General features: G+C 39.0%; 1 protein-coding gene and 1 long non-coding RNA gene across 2 annotated transcripts; one reads left to right on the top strand and one right to left on the bottom strand.

Annotated features, from left to right (window-relative positions):
• Nucleotides 1–1,894: 1,894 nt before the first annotated feature.
• Nucleotides 1,895–22,600, top strand: LOC124047589. The gene is made up of 3 exons (XR_006841113.1): nt 1,895–2,059; nt 21,844–21,973; nt 22,085–22,600. It is a non-coding gene; the product is annotated as an uncharacterized LOC124047589 (long non-coding RNA).
• Nucleotides 4,530–9,903, bottom strand: LOC124047587 (homeobox protein Dlx4b-like). The gene is given in 4 exon segments (XM_046367904.1): nt 4,530–5,258; nt 7,909–8,102; nt 9,346–9,619; nt 9,621–9,903. Coding segments are annotated over 4 exon segments (756 nt in total). The 5' UTR covers nt 9,660–9,903; the 3' UTR covers nt 4,530–5,009.
• Nucleotides 22,601–23,119: the final 519 nt, after the last annotated feature.

Genomic DNA, 23,119 nt, shown 5'->3' with positions numbered 1-23,119 from the left:
AGACATTGATGGGAGTTTCATCATATTTATTTACTTTTTGTTATGTGCAAAGGTTGATGTTTGTCACTCTCTCTCTCTCTCTGTGTGTGTGTGTGTGTGTGTGTGTGTGTGTGTGTGTGTGTGTGTGTGTGTGTGTGTGTGTGTGTGTGTGTGTGTGTGTGTGTGTGTGTGTGTGTGTGTGTGTGTGTGTGTGTGTGTGTGTGTGTGTGTGTGTGTGTGTGTGTGTGTGTGAAATTATTTTGATTCAACCAGTTTGTGACCAATGGGATGGATGTGTGTGTCGCGCGCGTGTGTGTCATAAATCTAATCCCTCCAAAGTGTAGCATTGTGCCCAGGAGTCAACCATTCCCTCAAATGAAACCAAACCTGGTCATTCTCTCCAAACTGGAAGCTGCACACAATTACACTAGATGTCAGATCACTCAAGTTAATAACAATAATCACCATAAAGCAGCTTTGCTATTCAGCTGCCGCCGAAGCAACTGGGATTGACTGTAATAACATCCCCATTTTCCTTCTCATTGCTATCCTGCAATTAAAATCCACCAGACACACTGTAAACCCCAAGGCATTTTTAACTCAAATACTTGTAGTAAGTTGAACTCAAAGTCAATGAAATGTCATTGTTACTTCAAAACAAATGGTGGTAAGGACTCAAAACTCAATGAGAAGTCACATCAACTCTATTTTTTTTTATTAATGACAACAAATTCACTTTTTTTCCAGCTTGCTCTACTGCAGGTAGATTTGTTTTTAATATCTTGTTTTTAATATCTTGGTTTTTCATGTACATTGAGTGATTGATTGATTAATCTTATGCTACTGAAAGATAAATAACAACACCAACACAATAATTTACTTTGATGTTTTGTATCCGTTACTGAAATGTTTTTTCCAGTTTAAATGGTTTAGGTCGTTTCTTCACACTGTTCCTAATCCTGGCAACCATTATGAATGCAGGTTGCAGGTGAATAGAAATTCCAAATGTTGGATATCCTAACTGGCTGGATTCTAAAAGGAATTACACATAACTTTGCAAACCAGCAGAATGTGACTTGCAGTTCTGGTTACAGAATTTGTGTATATTTTCCAGGTTTTCCAGAAATCCTGGTTGGAAGATTCCTGGAAATCTTTCAACCAGAATGTTTTTTAAAATCTAGGAATTTGGGGAAAGTTACCAGAAATTTGCTAGGCCTCAAAATAAGGCCTTAAAAGATATGTATTGTCATACAGAGTATAATTATAATGATAAGATTTGCTTAGGAACTCACTTGATGAAGGCCACAGGACTGAAAGTTAATGAATTAAACAACCATGTACTGCATGTCTCTGTCACTAACACAAGCAGTCATGGCTGATAACTTCACAATTCACTCAAAAATGCAAGGCACACTGGGAAATTATATTGGGGGCGTGGCTTGGTGGGGGGCGTTACTTAACATGTTCAAGCTGATACAAGTCGAATCTGGACCTCCTACAGGGTCACAGTGACTATGGTTTGAGTTTTAAAAAAGTTTATGTAACTGTACTCAGATATAAGTGCAAGGGGTATCATAATTGTTTTAGTAATGACATCACATTGGCGTTTACAGTGCAACCTCCGATCCTGATAAGCCAGCCAGGCCTTTGATCCATTATAACTTATTTTATCCATATCATTACCCATCTCCCACTCTCCCTTCCCCTTCTGTAACCTACAATGTCATTCGCATGAACAGTCTTTTGAGTCTCCCTTGAATCTGCCTGATAATTGCCCTGTTTGAAAGGCCCTACTCTGTCTGTCCAATTTGAGCACCCATTATTCTAATCTTGAGATGTGAAATTGCCTATAATTTTGTCTGGTGCCCCGTCACTTCATTCAGCAACACTTGCCTCCTCTTCTTCTACCCAGGGCACACGGATAAAGGGAAAGTGGGGTGTATATAAAGAAAGAATGCAGGGCGAGGAAATTTAAATGAAACACAATAGTTCTCTTCCTCTTGTTGCAGGAGGGGGTACATAAGGCTATTTGTTTTTTCCCCTTTTTCTACTGTATGGCATCGGGAGACTCCTGTGAAAGGTAAGTCTATGTCTATAATAATCGCTGAGGCAGTGGTGGTATGAGTTTGAGGAAATTAACAGTAAGTCAGTGTTTCATCCTGTGTTATTATATTTCTATATTTCCATATTGTTTGTTCAAAACGAACTATAATCAAGCATTGGATTCCAATAGTGCTAAAATTAGAAAATGAAGTTTAAGACTAAAAACAAAAGTTATTCAAAAGGTATTCATAAAATTCTCTGCAAACAAATCGTGTTGTATTTAATCAAATGTTGTATTAATAATTGAGCAATATTGTTAATTTACATATAACCTTTAAAGGATGATTCAAGTATGCCGTGTTCTGTGAACTGAACAAGGTCACAGAAGGTCATCGTTGCCTTGGCCCCAAAATGACATCACATTCAAAGAGACTCGACAAGCTATTTTATCTTAAACCTATCAACAACAAAAAAACGCTGAAAAACAACCACCATATGATATTGTTAGAATAAAAACAACCCTGAATGCCATTATTAATTCAAGTAATCTTACATTTTTACGCTACAATTAAATTAAAATGTTCATGATGGATTTTACATAACTGACGTTATTTTTGACAAGACCCTGAAAACAAGAGGTGGTGAGTGAAAAATAAGAAAATACTTATTTGCTTCCAAAACGTAAGCATTCGATATCATTAATCAAGCTCACCACGACGCAATCTGCACCATACTGAATTAACATCAGTTCGCTCCAGTGGATACTGTTTGAATCAATATAAATAGCTTGTTCCCGATGTTTAAACAGTTTAAACGCCAGAATGTACAAATCAGTACAAAGTACTATTAATCAGCCACTGCTTCGTGATAGAATGATGCCCTATTTTATCATTTTATTATGACAAAGACAGTTTTCTTCCTGGATTTAACCAGAGAGAGGCAGAGGGGGAAACTTCCGTTAGAAATGTGGCAATGCCTGCTCCCGTTTACTCAATACATCTTGTTTTGTTATACAAAAAGGCAAACAGGGCAAAAAGTGAGGGGGAAAAAGTGAGGAAAACCTCATATCCTTGTACGTCCCTTGCAAAACGGGAAGGGTTCTCTTATAATTTCACGGTGTAAACAAAAATATGCAGAAAAATATTCCCTCTCCATTGTAATTGAATGAACATGCTTCAATTGTCTATTTTCTCGTAGGCTGCGTGAAAATGTCCTCACCTTATTGGAAAAGTTGTATTTACTGGTGTCATGACTATGTCGGCTAATTACTATTCATAATCAATTAAGAAAACATCTAATGTGACATGTTAGCACGGTCCTGCTGGTATAGCCGAACACCTGTCTCGTACCAATGGTGGTAAATGTTCCATGTCCCCACTCTAGGACAAGGGCTATTTCTCGTCGTGGACTTTCGTCCTTTCTTCCACTTATGAAGAGAGCTATTTTGTAGACTTTGAATAGCTGGTAATTATCCCGCACGAATGAAAGCTTTCTTCAACAAGCACTGTCGAAATGACCTTAATAGGTGTGTCCATTCAACGAAGCACTGACGATTTCACACTCATCCAGATGTTCTGACAGTAAAGCTTTGACCTCCTTAATTGTACGGAGAGGGGCTCGCATTTTGAAATTCCGTGCAAGCAAAACAAGCATAATCTACATTAATAAGAAACACAATTATGAATTTATGACGTTTAAAAACGAATATTTGATATTCGAATTGTTGATAGTCAATGTGCAATTCAGATTAAAGCCCAATGCCACGGCTCTTGTCATATTCATAATGTCAATCAAATAAAAATCGAACATAATACATTATACTGAACTTGGCTTCCAATATTGAATATGGCTTCCAATATTGTAGGCGTAACTAATCTAAAAGAAGTCTAGCCCTTATATCGTTGTTGACGGGTAGGCCTATGGGCCTAACCACGAGTGTAATCATAATGTATTTCGAATACTCTACCAAATGAAGACATTTTGGGTTCTATAGTGTTAAGAAATATATGCTACTATGCAAAGAGTAGATTTTCGATAGAATATCAAGACAGAATCATTCCAACTTGACTCGAACAGCTGCCGTTATTTTACATGTTTGTCCATGTCACTGCAGGCTGGAGTTAAAATCCCACTATCTCCTGCAGACGTACCAGCCTTGGTAGCTCGCGGTGATCGTATAGTGGTTAGTACTTTGTGACCACAGCAACCTCAGTTCAACTCCTGGTCACGGCGTTGCCAAGACAATGTCACAGCAGAAGTAAACTATTTAGTACAGTATGCTATTACTTCTCTTTGGCCTGCGGTTTTATAATAACTGTAATATCGTAGTGATTATACTCGTGCATTTTATTAAATTACATATTTTCATAGGTTTGCATTATAAGATTTTCACCATACATCATTTAATTTGAGGTGTATTGCAAACAGGCTATATATGTCACACAAAGCACTTTAAAATGATCAAAAACTATTGACACCTTCAGAAAAATTGACGCGGTGAATCAATACAGTTTTTATCAAACAAATCTGACATTTATTATGCATAATGAGTTCATAATTGCTGAGACTAGCGATCCAAACGTGGACTGGGGCACTCCTGTTAATCACATCAATAAAACGGTCATAACCAGTCGACACACATATTCAGGTGCATGTACCCTGCTGGAATCATATCATACGCATGTTTCCACCTGCCAGCACAATTCTCACGAAAGCCGTTCCAATCTAAAGAACAGTGCGTAAAGTGGACACATACGAAATAACCATAGGCCTACATAACAAATCTTCATCCAAAAACATACACTGCAATAAAAGAAAAAAAATACAATTTCCATTTAACACACGTATACACACAATTCAAACTTGATAGACGAAACACGTTTGCGTTTGGGTATAGGCAGCCTATAGGCCTTTAGGCCTTTAAAATGTTCTAAATGGCTGTGTGTGTGGTGTTTTACAGCACCGCGCAATGTGTTATGATGGTTCGCTCATAACATTTGAGGTCTGCACATAGGATCCTGGTGATGGTTTGGGTACCAGTGACCAAAATTGTTCATGTAATTGTTGGGGTGCATAGGGGTCCCTTTGTTTGCCATTGACACCTCCCAAAGTTGGGGCATGCCGGGTGAACAGGGAGAGATAGATGACGTACTGTGGAGATGTTCACCCTCCGGTCCGCTGCCGTGCTTCATTATTTTCTTATATTTCGAGCGCTTGTTTTGAAACCATATTTTCACCTAAAATGAGAAAAAATAAAATATGAAGGGGGAAGCCGCACTTTACAGCCTACGCTATCACACTCCACTGCCACCACCAACGCAATCATTAAACAATTCTCTTCACAATAGAAAGTATTTTTATTTGAAGGGCACTTGTTATATTTATATTCACATTTTATCACTTCGAAATTACATTGACATTTGGTCCATAATTACTTGAAAGGAAAATGGCCCTGTTTCAAGATGGCGTTCGTTCTTGAAACGTCTTATAATTTGAACACATTTTGCAATTCAGCTAAATGGATGAGCGACACTTCACTAGTTCATTAAATGCTAGCACCCCCATTGTTCAACATTTTATGAGGCCAATGATGGATGAGTCTGACAACAACAATCCCATGCTAAAAATATAGTAAATTTAAAAAAGCCACTGAAGAGCTTTAATACAGCGCTGTAAAAAGGAGGGACGTCAGTTGCATTTCTATTTATTGTGCTGAGTCAGAACAACATGCAATTTTGATCGATTTTACGACTGTATAAAATATTAATAAAAGCCACAGAGCCCGAGGTGGTCAAACCATTCGCAAACATGGCACCAGGACACAAATCCAAATCAGACCCAGATAGGATGGTGTGTTTCAGAGATTTTGAATGACAGCTTAATTCAGCCAACCTGGGATTGCCTATCTTTTTTTTTTTTTTTACATATAAACGCTATTGATTTAGATCTGGAAGAGAAGATTGGCCTATAAAATATATTGAGCAAAACAATGTTTTAAGGCTTGAAGATTGATTCCATAAGAGACAGATGTGCATGGTGAGATGTTGGACGGAAAACATTATGCTCACCACCTGTTTTATGTGCCTTCCATTATGTTTACCGATCCAAGGGAAATGGTTGCCATGACTTCCTCCTTAGATGTCATAATTTCACCTGACATAAATGAATAATGACAACAAATGTCCGTGTGTGTATGTGGCCACTGCCCTCATTGTACTACTGTATATGCATTTCTGCGGAAATGTATGTAAGTGTGTTTTAACATTAGTTTAACGAAAATATTGGTGGGAATTGTAGAAAAACATTGCGAGACACTGTTGTTTAGAAAGGCAACACACAAGCCTATACTTTAGAGTGGCAAAATGTATTTATGTCGTGCTGACACTCTATGAGACCAATTTGTAGACGCAATATTGCAATTTGAGTTATATTTGCTAAAAGCCACAGACAGCTCTCATGGAAGGTTTTAGCCACAATGGTAATATAAGACTAGGAATATGTGTAGAGAATAAAGCTGCATTAAGAGATTGACGCAGCAAAGCTCTCCAATTAGCCGTTTAATTTGGTCTTGCAGTGGAGAAAGCCGCAATAATACCCACGGATCCGTGATCCATCTTAACCCCCATCCCCATTCAACCAAGGGGAAAGGTTGTTTTTGTGTTTTTCTTCAATCAACCACAAACATGAACTTGTGGAAGTATTAGTGTTACATTTTCAAAAGTTAACCTGTCTGTAAGGTTTAATGTCAACATTTCTGAAACATTTTGTCATAAGGATTTTAGACAGCTTTGCATAATATTTCATTCTCTGTCACTTCTGTCAACAAGGATATTAATTGAATATGTGCACAAATGTACGCATAGTCTAGCCTCGCAGCATAGTTAAAGTATGTGAGGGTTTTTAGATCTTTGATTTTATTTGAAGCAAATTTGAACAATGGATATTCCAAGATTGAAATTAATAAGGAAAAAGTTAAACAAATACATGTTTTATTTAAAAACTATTTATAAGCTGTTTGGTACCTATAGCTTGTCGGCACTGCACTTTAATCGTTAAAAACAATTTGGTTTGTTAGGCCTACTTAATAAAATGTAGATTAGGCTGAAGCCATACTTTATAGATCAGCAGGTAAGGGTGCTCTCGAGGGGCTAGATGTTCTTTGCCATTCGGCCATCAGATTTGTCACCAATGCTCCTTATAGGACACATCACTGCACTCTATACTCCTCTGTAAACTTGTCATCTCTGTATACCCGTCGCAAGACTCACTGGTTTATGCTTATTTATAAAACCCTCTTAGGCCTCACTCCCCCCACAACACCCGTTCTGCCAGTCACATTCTGTTAAAGGTCCCCAAAGTACACATATCCCTGGGTCGCTCCTCTTTTCAGTTCGCTGCAGCTAGCGACAGTTGTGGCTGCTTTGCGTGATGTATTGTTGTCTCTACCTTCTTACCCATTGTGCTGTTGTCTGTGCCCAATAATGTTTGTACCATGTTTTGTGCTGCTACCATGTTGTGTTGCAACCATGCAACCATCTTTATGTAGTAGTGTGTTGTCTCTCTTGTCGTGATGTATGTTTTGTCCTATATTTATGTTTTTTTCCTTTGTTTTTTTTATCCCAGCCCCTGTCCCCGCAGGAGGTCTTTTGCCTTTTGGCAGGCTGTTATTGTAAATAAGAATTTGTTCTTTAACTGACTTTCCATATTAAATAAAGGTTAAATAAAAAATAAATAAAAGCACAAGGCCTGAAGGTAAGGATGGCCTGGAAATAGAACACTGCAAAACAAATGTATTCTAATTTGGTAATTAGCCTACTGAAATAAGATACCGTTTTGAAAGCAAATGTCCTACTCTTGATGTTGACTACGGCGTTTAATTTAGCCCACCTGTGTTTGGGTCAGCCCTAATTTTGCCGCCAAATCCGCGCGCTCGGGTAAGGCCAAGTATTGTGTCTGCTGAAACCTCTGGTGGAGCGCCTGTAGCTGCAGACTGGAGTAGATGGTCCGAGGTTTGCGTATTTTCTTTCCTTTACCATTCAGGCGAATTTCCCCATTCTCAATCACTGTAGACTTCTCATGGTCTGTGGATAGAAAAGAAAATTTCAGTCTAGCTGCACTGAAGAGTAGCCTAGTATGACCTAGTCTGTCGTAGCCTACTCACTTTGATTTACAACTTTCCACTTTACATCAGCGCAGAAGAAACGATTTACAGGAGAGTTGTTATCGCACGCTTGAACTTCCTTTCGACTGCGACAGAAAGCCAACTCGTATAATCATAAAATTAGATATAGGCTATATTTCAAACATATAATGAGGAAGACATATTTATATCACAGGGACTCAGATGTTTGTTTATATAGGCTAGTCTAGTCTGAAATGGTCAATTTCAAATGTAGGCCTAGCCAAACCCATTGCCTATAGCCTTACAAACAACTTCATGATAAGGCCTATCTCTGGGTAAGATATAAAGGCCCACCTGCACATCAGGAAACCTATGTGGTTTCAGAATAGATTGAATGTAATATATTGTTATATTTTGTTCTAAGCCTATTCGCTGTACACAATTTCTATCAACACAGAAATTCAGGCCTGGAATTCTGGCTGCATGCCCAAATGTCAGATAGGCTATTTAATGAAAACGCCAGCGTTTAACAATATACAGGCAATACAAATATAAACTACAAAGGCCACTGACATAGAATACATGGTTTTTAAGTGTTAAATAAAGACCAACCCCATAGTGCTGGGCATAGATGAAAGGTTTTTTTTTCGGGAATTGTTTTGTTAATCTGGACTAATAATGTAAGTAAAAACGAACGTCTGTTTCTGAGCTAGGCTACTCATCCATAATCGGGCTAACCCGCAGAAAATTATGGTCAATAAAATTAATGACACCATCTGTGTTCATTATGGAACATTAGTAATAGGCCTAAAGACAACCCCAAATGCCTGAAAAATGCATTTAAATTTAGAAAACATTTTGATTACCGTAACACTGACTGTAAATAGCTTTTTAAATGTATTGCCTTTTAACCCAACTTTGATTAGGACAGTCTGACATTTTTGTCAACTTCAAATATGTACAGACTCACAGCTTTATAATGTACGTAGGATCTACATCTGGGTAGGCTATAGGCCTACCGTAGCCTACAAAGAATTGTCTGAAAATATGCAGCCTACAATTTCAATACATTTTAAAGAACAGTTCCATACTCCTTTTACCGTTAACCGAAAAATTGCACGCGCAGCATTTGCACACTGGCGTTGTAGACACAACATGTTATAGGCCTATGACGAACAAGCAGATATTGATGTTACACGTACCTGTCTCCTCTAATCTGGAGTGCGCCAAACTGTGATTGTTGTGCTGGTAGGACATGTAGGCACTTGGGGGATGAGTGTTCACCGCGCTGGGGTAGGCGTAGCCCAGGGAGCGGCCATAAGAGGACGCGCTGGGAGAGAAGGGACTACCGTGTTGAGAATGTCCGGCAGAATGTAAGCCATTAACGGGGTAGATGTGAGAGATTCCTTGGGAATGCTGCTGGTGCGCAGGGTGCTCGTACCCAAACTCTAAAAATGCGGATTTGGAGGGGGTCTGAAGCATTCAAACGATCAGGCATGAAACCCATAGACATCATTAGCTAATACAGAAGTCCATAAAACCGTCGGTCTAAAGAGGAATGCATTGAGCAATGTCGGATAGCGAAGAAAAGTTTAACTGGATCCAACATCAAGTCAATAACATTGACTGTATTAAAAATGTATTCCAAACGAAGAAAATGTTTATCCAGGGCTCTATGAAACGAAATAAAAACGAAATAAAAGGCAATCCTTCTTCACATCATTTGTAGGTTACACCTCACAATATTCTCCAGACACCTCCTGCATGTAGACCCGGTGTGCCTCAAACCCACTACCTTCCATCAGCGCGCGCTCTGATTGGTCTGGAGCACCTACGATGTCACTCGAGCATGCGGGAAAAACTCATTAAGGTCATTAACATATGTTTTTGAATGCACTCCTTCAGCTACGGATGTAATGTCACTAAACGATTTGATAAACAATATTTTATGCACTGTGCGTGGCTTGATTTACATAACATAATAAACAACTTATTTTAAACAGAAAGTTCAGAATTATATTTAATGAATAATTTAAATATAGCCTAATTGGCATTTAGAACCATTTTTACCGTAAAAGGTCCGTTCCATGTAAACTCAAAGTGGAAATGCTATTCATTAATCGCATAGTTTTAATGAAAAATGGTTTGCAATAATATATGTTTTGCAAATCAATTAGGTGACCTCCTATGTAAAATGATGTGTAATTAGCCATTCTTTGGTATACGATTGGTTTAGATTAGGCTTCCAAAACTGTCCAATGCATAAACAGCACAACGTTTTAGAAGTATAATGGAAAATGGACACCTAATGAAGTTGGTGCATGCAGGCCCTGAGACAAGCAGGGATTTTGGGTTTGAGGGGTCACTTGTTGCCAATAGGCGTAAAGCCCGCAAACTGCATCACCAAAAACACCAAAAACAACGAGTAGTATAGGCCTAGGGATATTTATATTTTACTCTCATTCGAGTAGATGCAGATATAGGTTATTTGTTTATTTTTATTTTGACATTACAGGCCTGCAATGGGATTTGGCATTTTCCATGTAGGCTATTAAATGTAAAAAACTTTCTGGCAGTCAAATTATAAACCTAAACCATGGGCTATTTAAAAAAAAGTATAGACAGTTATAACATGTTAATGAAAACATGGCAGGTGCATTGTTGATCTTAATCATATAAAATGGCACATGCGTTATCAACCATATTTCAGAGTATGGTTCGTTATCCTGTATTTTACGAAATTATAACCAACAGTTGGCTATAAATAACCCCTAATAATAAACGTTATAACTATAATATATTCAGTCATGGAAATGTTATCCTAAGAGGCCAATACCTGTTTTTTTAAAGGATATAATTCCAATAAGAACGACCAATTCAAACTCAATCGAATGAACGATATAAATATCTGATCCTGGTGAATTTACCTGCCCCCTAGGCAAACCATCTTCTTAATCCCATCTCAGCAGTTTGACAGCTCTTTGAATATGTCAGTCCGCTGGAATTCTCACCGTGGCGCCAGGTAAAGTTTGAAAACCAACTTATGTATTAGCAAAGCCTTTCATGCACATCAAGGTGACATTGAAAATCGCCTAGTTACCTACTATCCATAGGCTAGATTTACCTATAGGCTATGTTTTGTCCTCCTATTAATAATGTTGTCAGCATGATAGCATCATGGTGGCGGAAGAATAAAATATCCCAGAACGTCCCTCTGTCATCTCTCACAGCAAAGCTCGCAACTTGACAGCACCGTGATGCATGCACAAATTTCATCATTAGGCCTAGATATTAACCATCATAAAAACCGTTTGGCTCTGTAGGCCTATGTTGCCTACAAGGTAAAGGCCCACTCGCTGCTAACCACTGTTAACCGTTGTTAACGCTGTTAATGAGAGGCAACGCGTGTCATTAAGGATACGTTTTGCACCCTTTTATCAAGTGCCAAGATTATCCTACCCTTTACTGAGCCAACACTGAAATCCATTGGAAATAAGCTTATAGGTTATTTTGTATAATGTTGACATTATTATGGAATTACTTTCATAAGTTATTGGTATGGAAGAGTAGCCTTTAAGTGCCAGGTGAAGAGAAGGGAAAAAAACGTGCTGTGTGGTACTTCGACTTTTTTGAGGGGTTTTGCACTGTAGTATTTCAAAAACTCAAAATACTTCCAAAATAAAGGGTGTCTCCTTTATTCATTTCTGAAAATAAAGTCAAAATTACATTTCGAAAGTTACTACATTTCCAGTAGAAAGTCGCAATATTTCCAGAATAAAATCGAAATTCAATTCCGAGAATGAAGTAGAAATAATATTTCGAGAATAAAGTCAAAAACTTTTTAGATTTTTAGTAGCGTACAGCAGGATATTTTTCTCATCCATAATGCCATGCGATAGGATTCGGTCGTTCCTTCCCTTCAGACCTCACCCCCTCACTTAGTCAAGCATTATCCTGCACTAGTCAAGCGTCACCACTCCTCTTCAAACCTCCTCACTTCTGCATTGGTCAGTTATCATGCCTGCTCTCATCAAGCGTCAGTTATCCTCCTCACCGCCCACCTTTGAACTAATTTATTTACAATAATGAGCTTCTCCATTGGCCGAAATGCATGCTAAGAATCGACAACAACAATAACAACATAAGAGCCGACAACAACACGTGGAGGTACAAGACTGGGAAAATGTAGCTGGCAATTATGAATGGTCATCGTCATAATTAGCTATGATTACATTCATTTCAATGACACTGTTGTTAGTTAATACGGATGTCATTGGCACTCAACTCGCCACATGTAAACACAACCACTTCACTTCCTGGATCTGGGCTAAACCCATTACAATGTTGTACTTGACTAAGGGAGGGGTGATGGTTGAAAAGGAGTAGTGATACTTGACCAGCGCAGGTCTAATACTTGACTAGGGGAGGGGTGAGGTCTGAAGAGTAGGAATGATTAAGTTCCTAATATGTATTTCGTACTTTAGTGTTGATTTCACTTTGCACAAACGCCAAAAACGTCATCCAAGTCTGTGTGGCCCCTCCTGAAAAGACCCAATCTGCAGCATAACATCTTCATCCTAATACTATAATAATATGGTTATTTTGTGTTAAAAGAGCAACGATTTCCTTCTTACTAGAGCCAGGTCATATAATGCAGCCAGGGATGCAAGCAATTAACCAACATTTCCTACTGGAATCTTGAAATATAACCGACTTTATTCTCACAATTTTGACTTTATTTGGGAAATTCTGACTTTCTCTATATAACTTTTCTACTTTATTGTCAACAGTTCCAGATTCTTTAAGTAGTCTATTGTCACGCAATTCAAAAATAAAATAATGATCTAAGTAGACATACATGATTTGTTGTATTTTTTCTTTGCTTGGCCCCAATACTATATTAAGGAATAAAATGATGATGTCTGTCTGTAAACATTTTTGTGTGATATCAACATTACTATAACAAACATACACAACATATCTAACATATTACCAAACAGGACATAGACTAATAGAGTACCACAGTGTTGTTGTCATACTCATACAATCTAGCAGTCAAACATGGAGATGGTTCCAATCGTTTTGTCACCATTCATTTTTCCTATAGGTAATTTTAGAACCACTTCAAACAAGGTCTGTGTTTTGTGTAGGCTTTCCCGGGTAAGGTGAACTTTATCAATATAGTCAGCTCTATTTGCTCTCAACCTCGAAAATGCTAATTAGCATCAAAGTAGACATCATGGGAGACTACAAATCCTTGCAAGCTCCCACATGACACATTTGCTGTCAGCTAGCTAGCTACTAGTTGCCTTGATCCAAAACGAAATATATTTTAAACATTTTAATGTACTGTTCCATATTTAATTTAATTTAACTCGTATTTGTTGGCTTATTTATCTATTTGGTTTTATGTCTTGTACAGAATACCTGTATAAGTCAGATATTTACAATGAATAGTCTAGTTTTCTGCAAAGAAGCTAGCTAGCTAACTAGCTACCTACATAGATGATATTAGCAACATGCCCTTATTTTATTAGATTCTCTTCTCCTTCAGCTTGTGGAGGTCTAATATTTAATCCGATACCATTTCTGCCAACTATAGGAAAGAGGTGAAATCTATTTCAATTCATGGTGTCAGGATGCATTGCTGTATTAAACCAATTTAATCAGCAACTTGTTCTGCTGCAGATTCAAAGCCAGAGATGAACTCATTGAAGAATGTCTCCTTATTCATAAATTAATAAGAATATTTATTTGACAAGAATGAACCTTGTCATCCATCAATCACATCAAACACAATGAACTCCAACAATTGCATTGTTTTAAATAAATATTTTAAATCTAATACCCCGATGAAGATGATATACCCTGATGAAGACAGCTTGGCTGTCGAAACATTGGTAATTACATTTTTGCATCTGAGCTCCTAGAGTGTGCGGCTCTCTTTTATTTTCAAATCTAATATACATTAAAGTGTAAACATCTGACGTGAAGTAAAGATGAAACAATTTCTTCGTCAATGCCACAAACCTGGGACATCGAAGAGCGTCATATTAACTATTATTGGCCGACTATCTAAGAGAGCACAGATTCTTCTGCTTTTCCATGACATTAATTAGACCAGCACAAATAACACATGTAAAACAGCATATCTTGATTTTTGTTGTGTGAGTTACAAGTGGACAATCAACTGGATGTGTTAAGGTAGGTTTAATACAAAATACTGGGTCAACTCCAGAAGAATTGGAAACAGAAATGCACACTTAGCAGATTTTAAACAAGGATGCCATGCCTATATGCAGCTATATCAACACCCATCTTGTCAATTTAGGTCCATGTTGCCACAATTATAAGCAGCACATTTACCGCTGCATACAGTCTGAACCCCAGAATAAGCACTACACAGGTGGAAAAAAAAGGTAGCAAAAACAGCACACCACAACACTTAGAAGAGTGTAACTGAGTCTAGATGTTATCAAATCAGGAGAAGAACAACTGAAGGAAACATAGCATATGGAAAATGGATGAGGGTAGGGTGGCTTTATAGAGATAAGATGTGTAGCACATACATTTTGTATCCCATCCCAATTATAAAACTGGGGGGGGTGCAATTTCAGAATTGTGTGTGTGTAGAGGGGGGGGGGGGATGTCCTCCCAGCCCCCCCGTCTCCAGTGAAAGTTGCGCCCCTGGTGTGGAATAAGGGGTAGCTAAAGGGGTGGTTGGCCATAACAAAACATAAAATAGGGTTATGGTGTGCTTCTGCACCCATTTTAGATCGTTGTCACAAATATCTGGCCCTCCCATGTCCAGTCATACTCAGGGTCTCAGCGTGTGTCCCTCGACGTCATTCCGTCTCAGTTGCAGCATTCAAATCGTGGTCATCGTGTGTCTGTGAATCACAACATCAAAGACGATGAGTGATCAGAGCATTGAGACATACACAATACAATTTAAACAGTGAGGACAGCATTTTGCTGACAGCATTGTGGTTTACACTATACTGTGTGCGAATGAGTCTTACCGCAGCTGTAGGTCTGCACATCAACCAGTAAAACGACCATTGGAGACTTGGGATGCTTGCTCTCAAAATGCTGCTTGAATATCTTTGGGGTCTGCATCTATAAAGGTCAATGGAGGACATGATCAACCTGTGGCTTAGATTACATTTAAAGTTGACACAATTAATACGTTAAGCAATACAATGTGACAAACTACTACACATATGAAATACTGTACCACACAGGCCAGTACAATAGTCTAAAGGCACATACAGTGCCAATCAATACTACTCACTGACCCGACAGACAGGGAAGGTGTGGACCAGTGCTGCCTTGGCTGCAGTCTTCTGGCCTGTTGCTCCCTTCTTCTTAGCAGCCGCCACCTTGAACAAGTTCAATTTCAACTTGAGAGTGGAGCATGCATTGTATGTCAATACAATCTAATACTCCCCTAAATCCAGATCTGAATGTCAGGAGTGTGTTTAAGCTTTTGTTCCAGCTCATCTCATACCTGATAACAAATCATAGCCTATCATTGTGATTCATTAAGTTGATTATTTAAGTCATGTGTTAGAGCTGGACTGGGACAAAACCCTTCACACACTTATGATCTTCAGGACTTTTTGAATTGACTGAAACAGACCAAAGCAGGAGAATAGTGTTCCAGGTTGAAACAGCTTACCTAGTTGAGAGGTGATAAGACTCGGCACACTGGAAGAGAGAAGGAGCAAATAAGGTTTGTAATGTGGAATCAATAACATGACAGCAATTCTACCTCAAAAACAAATGTGTGAATACCAATTCATTTAACCCCTAATTCTAGGGGGTCAAGCACTGTTCATGACACAAATTGTTCAGTTTTTCTTTCAGGTTTAAAGCTTATATCTTGCAGTTCAACACATTTTGTCATCGAGTACAAAGGAAATGTTGCAGTTTTAAAGTACATTTTCTTGCCATTCTATACATATTGCCATGTCTAATGTGTATTCATGTGATATTTGAGTGACTAAAAAATGACAACAATATCTATGGGCAAAAATAAAAATAAAAAACGTTAGCTGACATTGGCTAGTTGATCGAGACATTTCTGATAAGTTATAAATAGCTCTTTAAGGTATGCAATGAACTGACGATGCACTACCCATTTTCGAAATTGCACCTTGTGCATTCTACTATTACAACTTTCAAGAGCGAGTTTAAAGCCGGACTGAGTTCCCCAAGGCCCCCCTGCCGACCCCTCGCACCACAGTTTGGGAACGACTGTACACAGGTATTGTGTACATTTCTAAACTTGCCCAAGACAGTTCACAGAATTGTCAAATTAAACAAAATTAGCCCATTTATTCATGAACAAATGTAGCTAACATTAGAAGGTTAATCCTGAGATCATTACCTTTGCCTCTATTCTGTAGTTTCGTCCAGATCATCATGGCCCTGGTGATTGACGTGAAGTTTGCGACAGATGTGTGTACTGTAGTTCTGTATGATGGCCACATTAGTGGCTAATTAGCATATACTTTTTGGGGGGGTAAATACAGGCGAATATATTGACAAAAGTCACCTTGTCCGAGAGAGATTTACAATGTTAAAATTTCAACACATGCTTCATCAATGTTTTTTTTTAAATCCCTGTTGATGAGAGGTGTATATATTTTTTCATTACAGCAAAACTAAAAGTTTACATTTGGCCTGTACCTGAACTTAATTATAGTGAAAATTTTAACAAAGGGTGTTGGTAAAATATAGTGTGAAGCTGGTGTACGACCCATTCATTTAGGCCATGTCTTACCCAGTGCTATCCCTCCCTAGGCCTACTTGGAGTAGAGTACACCACCACTGGGGTAGGTCTGGAATGACTTTGTCTCCTCCTTTCCTTCTGACACAGCCTTCAGCCAAACAGCCTGAACAAAGTCACAAATTAAATCATAGAAAAATTAAAGTCAGAAAAATTACAGCAAAGCTGAAATTCATGGGGCTTTGTTACCGAGCACTGCTATAGCTCCACACAAGGCCTCCGAATAGGAAACCTTGGTGAATTGACCTGAGAATGACCTGTGGCATCACTAAAATGGAGCAATAACATGGCAAATTATCTACAGTATCTGTTCAGTCTGTTAATTAAAATAGTGCAAGAGTTTTCCTGCGACTAAAACAATAGCTAAGACAATGATAGACTGTGGGATCAGTACACATTAGGTAGATGAGCATGTGCTACTCCTAGACTATGTGTTACTCCTAGACTATGTGTTACTCCTAGACTCTGGATTCTCTAAACAGGAGAACAACCAATATGGTACTCCTGCACATGAAACTGACAGCTTGACACATGAATGAATCAATAGGCCCAATGAACAGAAACAGAAAATAAAGGCCTATGGACATGTACCTCGCTGATTATAAGGCACGTAGTTGCTCAATCAATGGCTAAACCCTGATCTGAATGTCTGTCGTAATCTGGCAGGGTGAGGGCCAGGGTGTGGGGCGGACGTGTGAGAGAGAGAAAAGGAAAGGTAGACGCTCTTTAAGGCTTGTAATTATGTCTGCATTAGGGGAGAAGAACAAAGGCGAGCCCTGCAGTCATAGCACTGGAACGTGTCCTCGCTGTGGCTGTCTTAATACACGCAATGGAACATTTTAATAACAATACTCCTGAGCAAGGCCCAGACTCACTGGCGTCTTCCTAGCCCACATGGTGCGCACGGGCATGGGTGTGTGTGTCAGTCCGTTTCGTCCATCACGCTGCACTGATACATAGTGACAGCAGTACCCATTTACAAAATCAAGTGCGCGTTCTCATGCAATGCTCTGATCTCCCCCGTGGGCACGTCATGTTTTACAAGCAGGGCTCTGTTAGAGGACTGAGGCCTAGTTGGTGTTAGAGTGACTGACACTCCACTGCCCCTGACAGAACATCATGGACGCATGGGATCCAATCAGAGCAACAAAGAAAATGGAGATGATCCGCGTCACCTGTATCCGCTTTCCACATGATGTTATAATGCTAATTATTGTGGAAAATAAAAGCTTTTGAGTTTTTGTATATTCTCATATGGTTGAATGGCAACCAAAATACATTTGCAATTATAGAAAATCTATGTAAAATATTTGATTTAATTTGAACAGGTAATATTGTGTTTTTGTAGTTATACTTGAGGCAGGGATATCGGAACGTCTATCACAGAACTGGACTATTTGACATACTGTACAGTACATGTTACAGTGCACATACCACTGTAGACAGGTGGATTTGCTATTTTCCTTTCATTTTCTCGCCCAACGAAAGAAAACAAAACAGAAGAAGAGTTAATGCCACAGAGGATGAATGCCATAATCTCTCCTTCTGGCACCACTTGACTGAGAACAACACTAATGTCTGTGTGCTTAGCCCATCACTGTCATTCCAGCAGTGCAGCCATGTTGTTTCTGATGGGTCCTTCCCATAGACATTCGTATGTATATGTCCCATTATGGTGTCTCTGAGAGCAAGGGCAGCGCCATTAAGACCATCTCCATTTTTTAAGTAGTCCATTTTCTTCTTCTACTACTTCAATGAGTTAATAAACAAACTGAAAGGGTGCATACTGCTACCCATAGTGTGTTGTCTGAACAGTTATAAAGCCAAGGTTGGCGATTTACTGCCACCTGCAGTTGTGGAATGTTTTCATTGGCTGATCACTCCTGATTACCTGGTTGGTTGGCAGGTAGCCTAGCATTTAGAGCATTGGGCCAGTAAGCGAAATGTCGCTGGTTTGAATACGTGAGCCGACATGGTGAAAAATGTGTTGATGTGTCCTTGAGCAAGGCACAAAAACAACACATTTCACTACGCCTTTCCAGTGTGTGTGAAAATACATTAAAAAAATATATATTATGTCATCCTTCCTTAACCCATAGGAAGTCACACCAAGTTAACTACTTCAAAATGGTGAAAGTCTCCAATGGCGCTGCCCATGCAAATACTGGATTTTGGGACTTAGAATCCTCTATCTATCTCTAAGGTCCTTCCTCTGAGGCTGTTTGAGGGCTGTGAACAATGAATCTCTCTGGTGTGCATTGTTCTTTCTCTCTTACAGAGCCATTCAAAGTCCTAAGCCATTTATAAGTAACACTTAACATACTCATATCATGTTACTACAACCTACAGTATGACTCATTGGACACATCAATTGAAAGGACTATTATTTGGCTAATAAGAAAAAGTGGCCCAAGCTGATGGGAAACAATCTTTTTATTTATTTTAGAAAATATATGGTTTGATCAACTAATAAAAAGTATTCCTATAAAGTATACATCCCACTGGGTACACACTGGTTGAATCAACGTTGTTTCCACGGAATTTCAATTAAATGTTGAACCAACGTGGAATAGACTTTGAATTGACTTCTGTGCCCAGTGGGATAGTAGCCTATAACTTGTGTAATAACCAGTAGAACTTGTGTATTATGAACGCAAGCACATATTCACATAGTTTTTGTGCACTCAAAACTAAGGTAAAATGTGTGTTCAAATGAAAAGACATGTAAACATAATTTCAGGATTTATTGTAGTTCCAGTAGTGCAATTATTGCCCTTTAATTTGATACAGCGTTATTATTTTGTAGGCATAATATACAAATCTACATTTATACAACACGAAACATTAGATAAAATAATAAATGCAGAAAATAATCTCAAAAAGAAACAAAGTCATAACCAGACAGAAACAAATACACAGAACACGCAAAGGCTAATTTTAGCTTTCAGAAATATGCTATATTAAATTGATTATTTGTATATATATATATATATATATATATATATATATATATATATATATATATATATATATATATATATATATATATATATATATATATATATATATATATATATATATATATATATATATATATATATATATATATATATAAAAGATTTAGCCTTATTTTATCAGGGAGTCGTACCCAGCTATTATTAATAAAATACATTAATGAATATTAGGATTAATTAATTCAATGATTCAAACTTGACATTATTGAGATTTATGACCAAAAGGAATAATGTAACCTGTTGAAGTCGAATAAATCAACCTTCCATTGTTCATGAACGACTAACTCATGCGGCCTGGACCAAATAGACCTAACATGGCATAATTATACGCACAGCAACATGACGGATTCGGTTCGGAGCTCGCTACCAACAGCAGGACCCCGACCAAGCACCTGCATCGAGAGAAAGAGGGGGAAATAGACCTATAATTAGCCTACAAACCTAACTGACTGACGAGTGGCTGAATACCGCTCTACGTGACTGGGAAAAAAACATGCGCGTCTGGTTTTTGGCCAAACCTTTGAATTCATCATTGGAGTAATTGTTGCCAGAAAACAGAGGGAGGAGAGCGCTTAAGCAACGCACCTCCCCACTGACGGACTTACATTTGTAATTGATTGGCTGCGTAAAGGCCCGCAGCTTATAGCCTACCCGAATATCCTTCTGGATTCTGTTAGGCACAATGGCATGCAGAGGCCAAACATCTACAATACACAAGCGCATATACAAACGCATGCACATAATCTAATAAATCTATAATCTACTGAATAGCCATAATGAAATAACTAATTGCATTATAGAATAGCCACACTATAGATAATCCTGTTTCCGGGAGATAAAAATAAAATAAAAAAATATGCCATTTAGCAGACGCTTTTATCCAAAGCGACTTACAGTCATGTGTGCATACATTCTACGTATGGGTGGTCCCGGGGATCGAACCCACTACCCTGGCGTTACAAGCGCCATGCTCTACCAACTGAGCTACAGAAGGACAATACCCTAAATGATGTAAAATAAGGCTACAGAGAATTGCAAATTAATTGGAATTTTTCCGAATACGTCATTCGTTTCATGTTATCATAGGGCCTTTATAAACCCCACAAATACAAACGAAAGGTGAAATCAAGACAAATGATGAATCAGAACTAATAAATCAGAGCGTCAGAAGTCTGTCTCGGTAAATCCAAACAGAGAGGAGGAAGAGCTGGAAAGCGAGAGAGAGCGGGTGATGGACTGCCATTGGGATACCATTAGCACTGGGTTGGGTTGCAGCAGCCATCTCTCTCCATGCCTGCATCACATCTGGGGCTGGGACTACCCTCAGTATTTACAACACTCTGTTGTTTTCTCACACTCCTCGCAAAACTCCAGATCCAACACACATTCCAGACACACCAGCTCAACACTTTTTCCACTGTAAATCTTAAATCCAGCCCCGTGCCAGTGGCGGCTGGTATGTTTTAATATAAGGAGGAGAGGTAGTGGCCTGGGTGTCTGGCTTGGATCAGTGGGGTGTCTGTCTGAGAAACTGAGAATCAATCCAGGCTCTGTGACTCTGAGGTTGCAAAGTGGTTCAGCTGAGGTCACGCCAGCAGGAAGGGTGGCATGTCTGTTAACTGTTTGTTTATAGACATCGAGGAGGCATCTACGCAGCCTACAAGATACATGTGAAGAATCCCAGTCCTCCAGGACAATGAGAAGGCAAACAAAGAGGACAACAGACCGTTTTTAACTAATCATTATATATCATTATAGCGGTTTATATCAGTATATCAGTATTTAGCTACTGGTATTAGGTAGCACAAGCAGAGCATACTGTACACTAAAACACACAGTATTTCATAACTTTCCCCATTTTTCATTCTCCCTTGTTTGTATCCTCGTTACAGAGCAGTTGAGACAACAGACGGAGATGAACACACTCCAGCTGGAGAACGATGAATGGCCCAGGGGACTTGGACTGAGGGAACACGTGCAGACCCAATCAACAGACAATACCGCGCGGCTTGAGGTTGCCAGGTAAAGACAGTAGGCTCTGTTAAGACCGGTTTACCAGGTCCACGGGATTATCCTTCTGAGGTTACCTAGCTAGCTACTGGTAATGTGACCGTCCCCCTTTGTGGTCCACAGGGCACAGTAGGGGTTCCATAAGCGTTGGTTTAAGCGTCTGTGGTGATGGGGTCTTTGAAGATGGAGGAAGACATCTGTCTGGATGACAAGGACAGGACAAGTCAACCTGTCTCACCTCAAGGACTGCTGGCTATGGGGATGGATGATAGCACCAGAAAAAAATGTATGTTCCTCAAATACATGAAGTTCTATCAAGCCATCCAGAACTATAGTATGTGAAATGATGCTAAATCAAGTTACGTTGGAAATTCCCACTTCCTGTGTTTAAGACCGATGTATGCAGTGGCCTAGTAAGACAACTCTTTAAGATCTTCTACATGTTTTAATCTTTCTTACTGTAGCTATATGCAGTATTACTATCTGTGTGTTTAGAGTCAATGTGATATGAAGACTAATTGCCTGCCCCAGGGTCAAATCCCTCTCTTTATAAACTGTGTGGTTCGAACCCTGAGTGCTGATTGGCTGAAAGCTGTGGTATATCAGACCGTATACCATGGGTATGACAAAAAATGTATGTTTACTGTTCTAATTACATTTGTAACAAGTTTCTAGCAATAAGACACCTCAGGGGTTTGTGGTATATGGCCAATATCCACAAAATGACATAAAGTATGTGGACACCTGCTCGTCAAACATTTCATTCCAAAGTCATGGGCATTAATATGGAGTTGGTACCCCCTTTGCTGCTATAACAGCCTCCACTCTTCTGTGAAGCCTTTCCACTAGATGGTGGAACATTGCTGCAGGGACTTGCTTGAAATCCAGCCATAAGAGCAGTAGTGAGGTCAGGCACTGATGTTGGGCGATTAGACCTGGCTCACATTCGGCTTTCCAATTCATCCCATAGGTGTTCGATGGAGTTGAGGCCAGTCAAGTTCTTCCACACCGATCTCGACAAACCATTTCTGTATGGACCTCGCTTTGTGCACAGGGGCATTTTCGTGCTGAAACAGGAAAAGGCCTTCCCCAAACTGTTGGAAGCACAGAATCATCTAGAATGTCATTGTATGGTGTAGCGTTAAGATTTCCCTTCAC

The sequence above is a fragment of the Oncorhynchus gorbuscha genome, linkage group LG11 (genome assembly GCF_021184085.1).
Source record: "Oncorhynchus gorbuscha isolate QuinsamMale2020 ecotype Even-year linkage group LG11, OgorEven_v1.0, whole genome shotgun sequence".
Classification (NCBI taxonomy): domain Eukaryota; kingdom Metazoa; phylum Chordata; class Actinopteri; order Salmoniformes; family Salmonidae; genus Oncorhynchus; species Oncorhynchus gorbuscha.
Note: the sequence above shows the minus strand (reverse complement) of the source record. Positions and strands in the feature narration are given on the sequence as shown.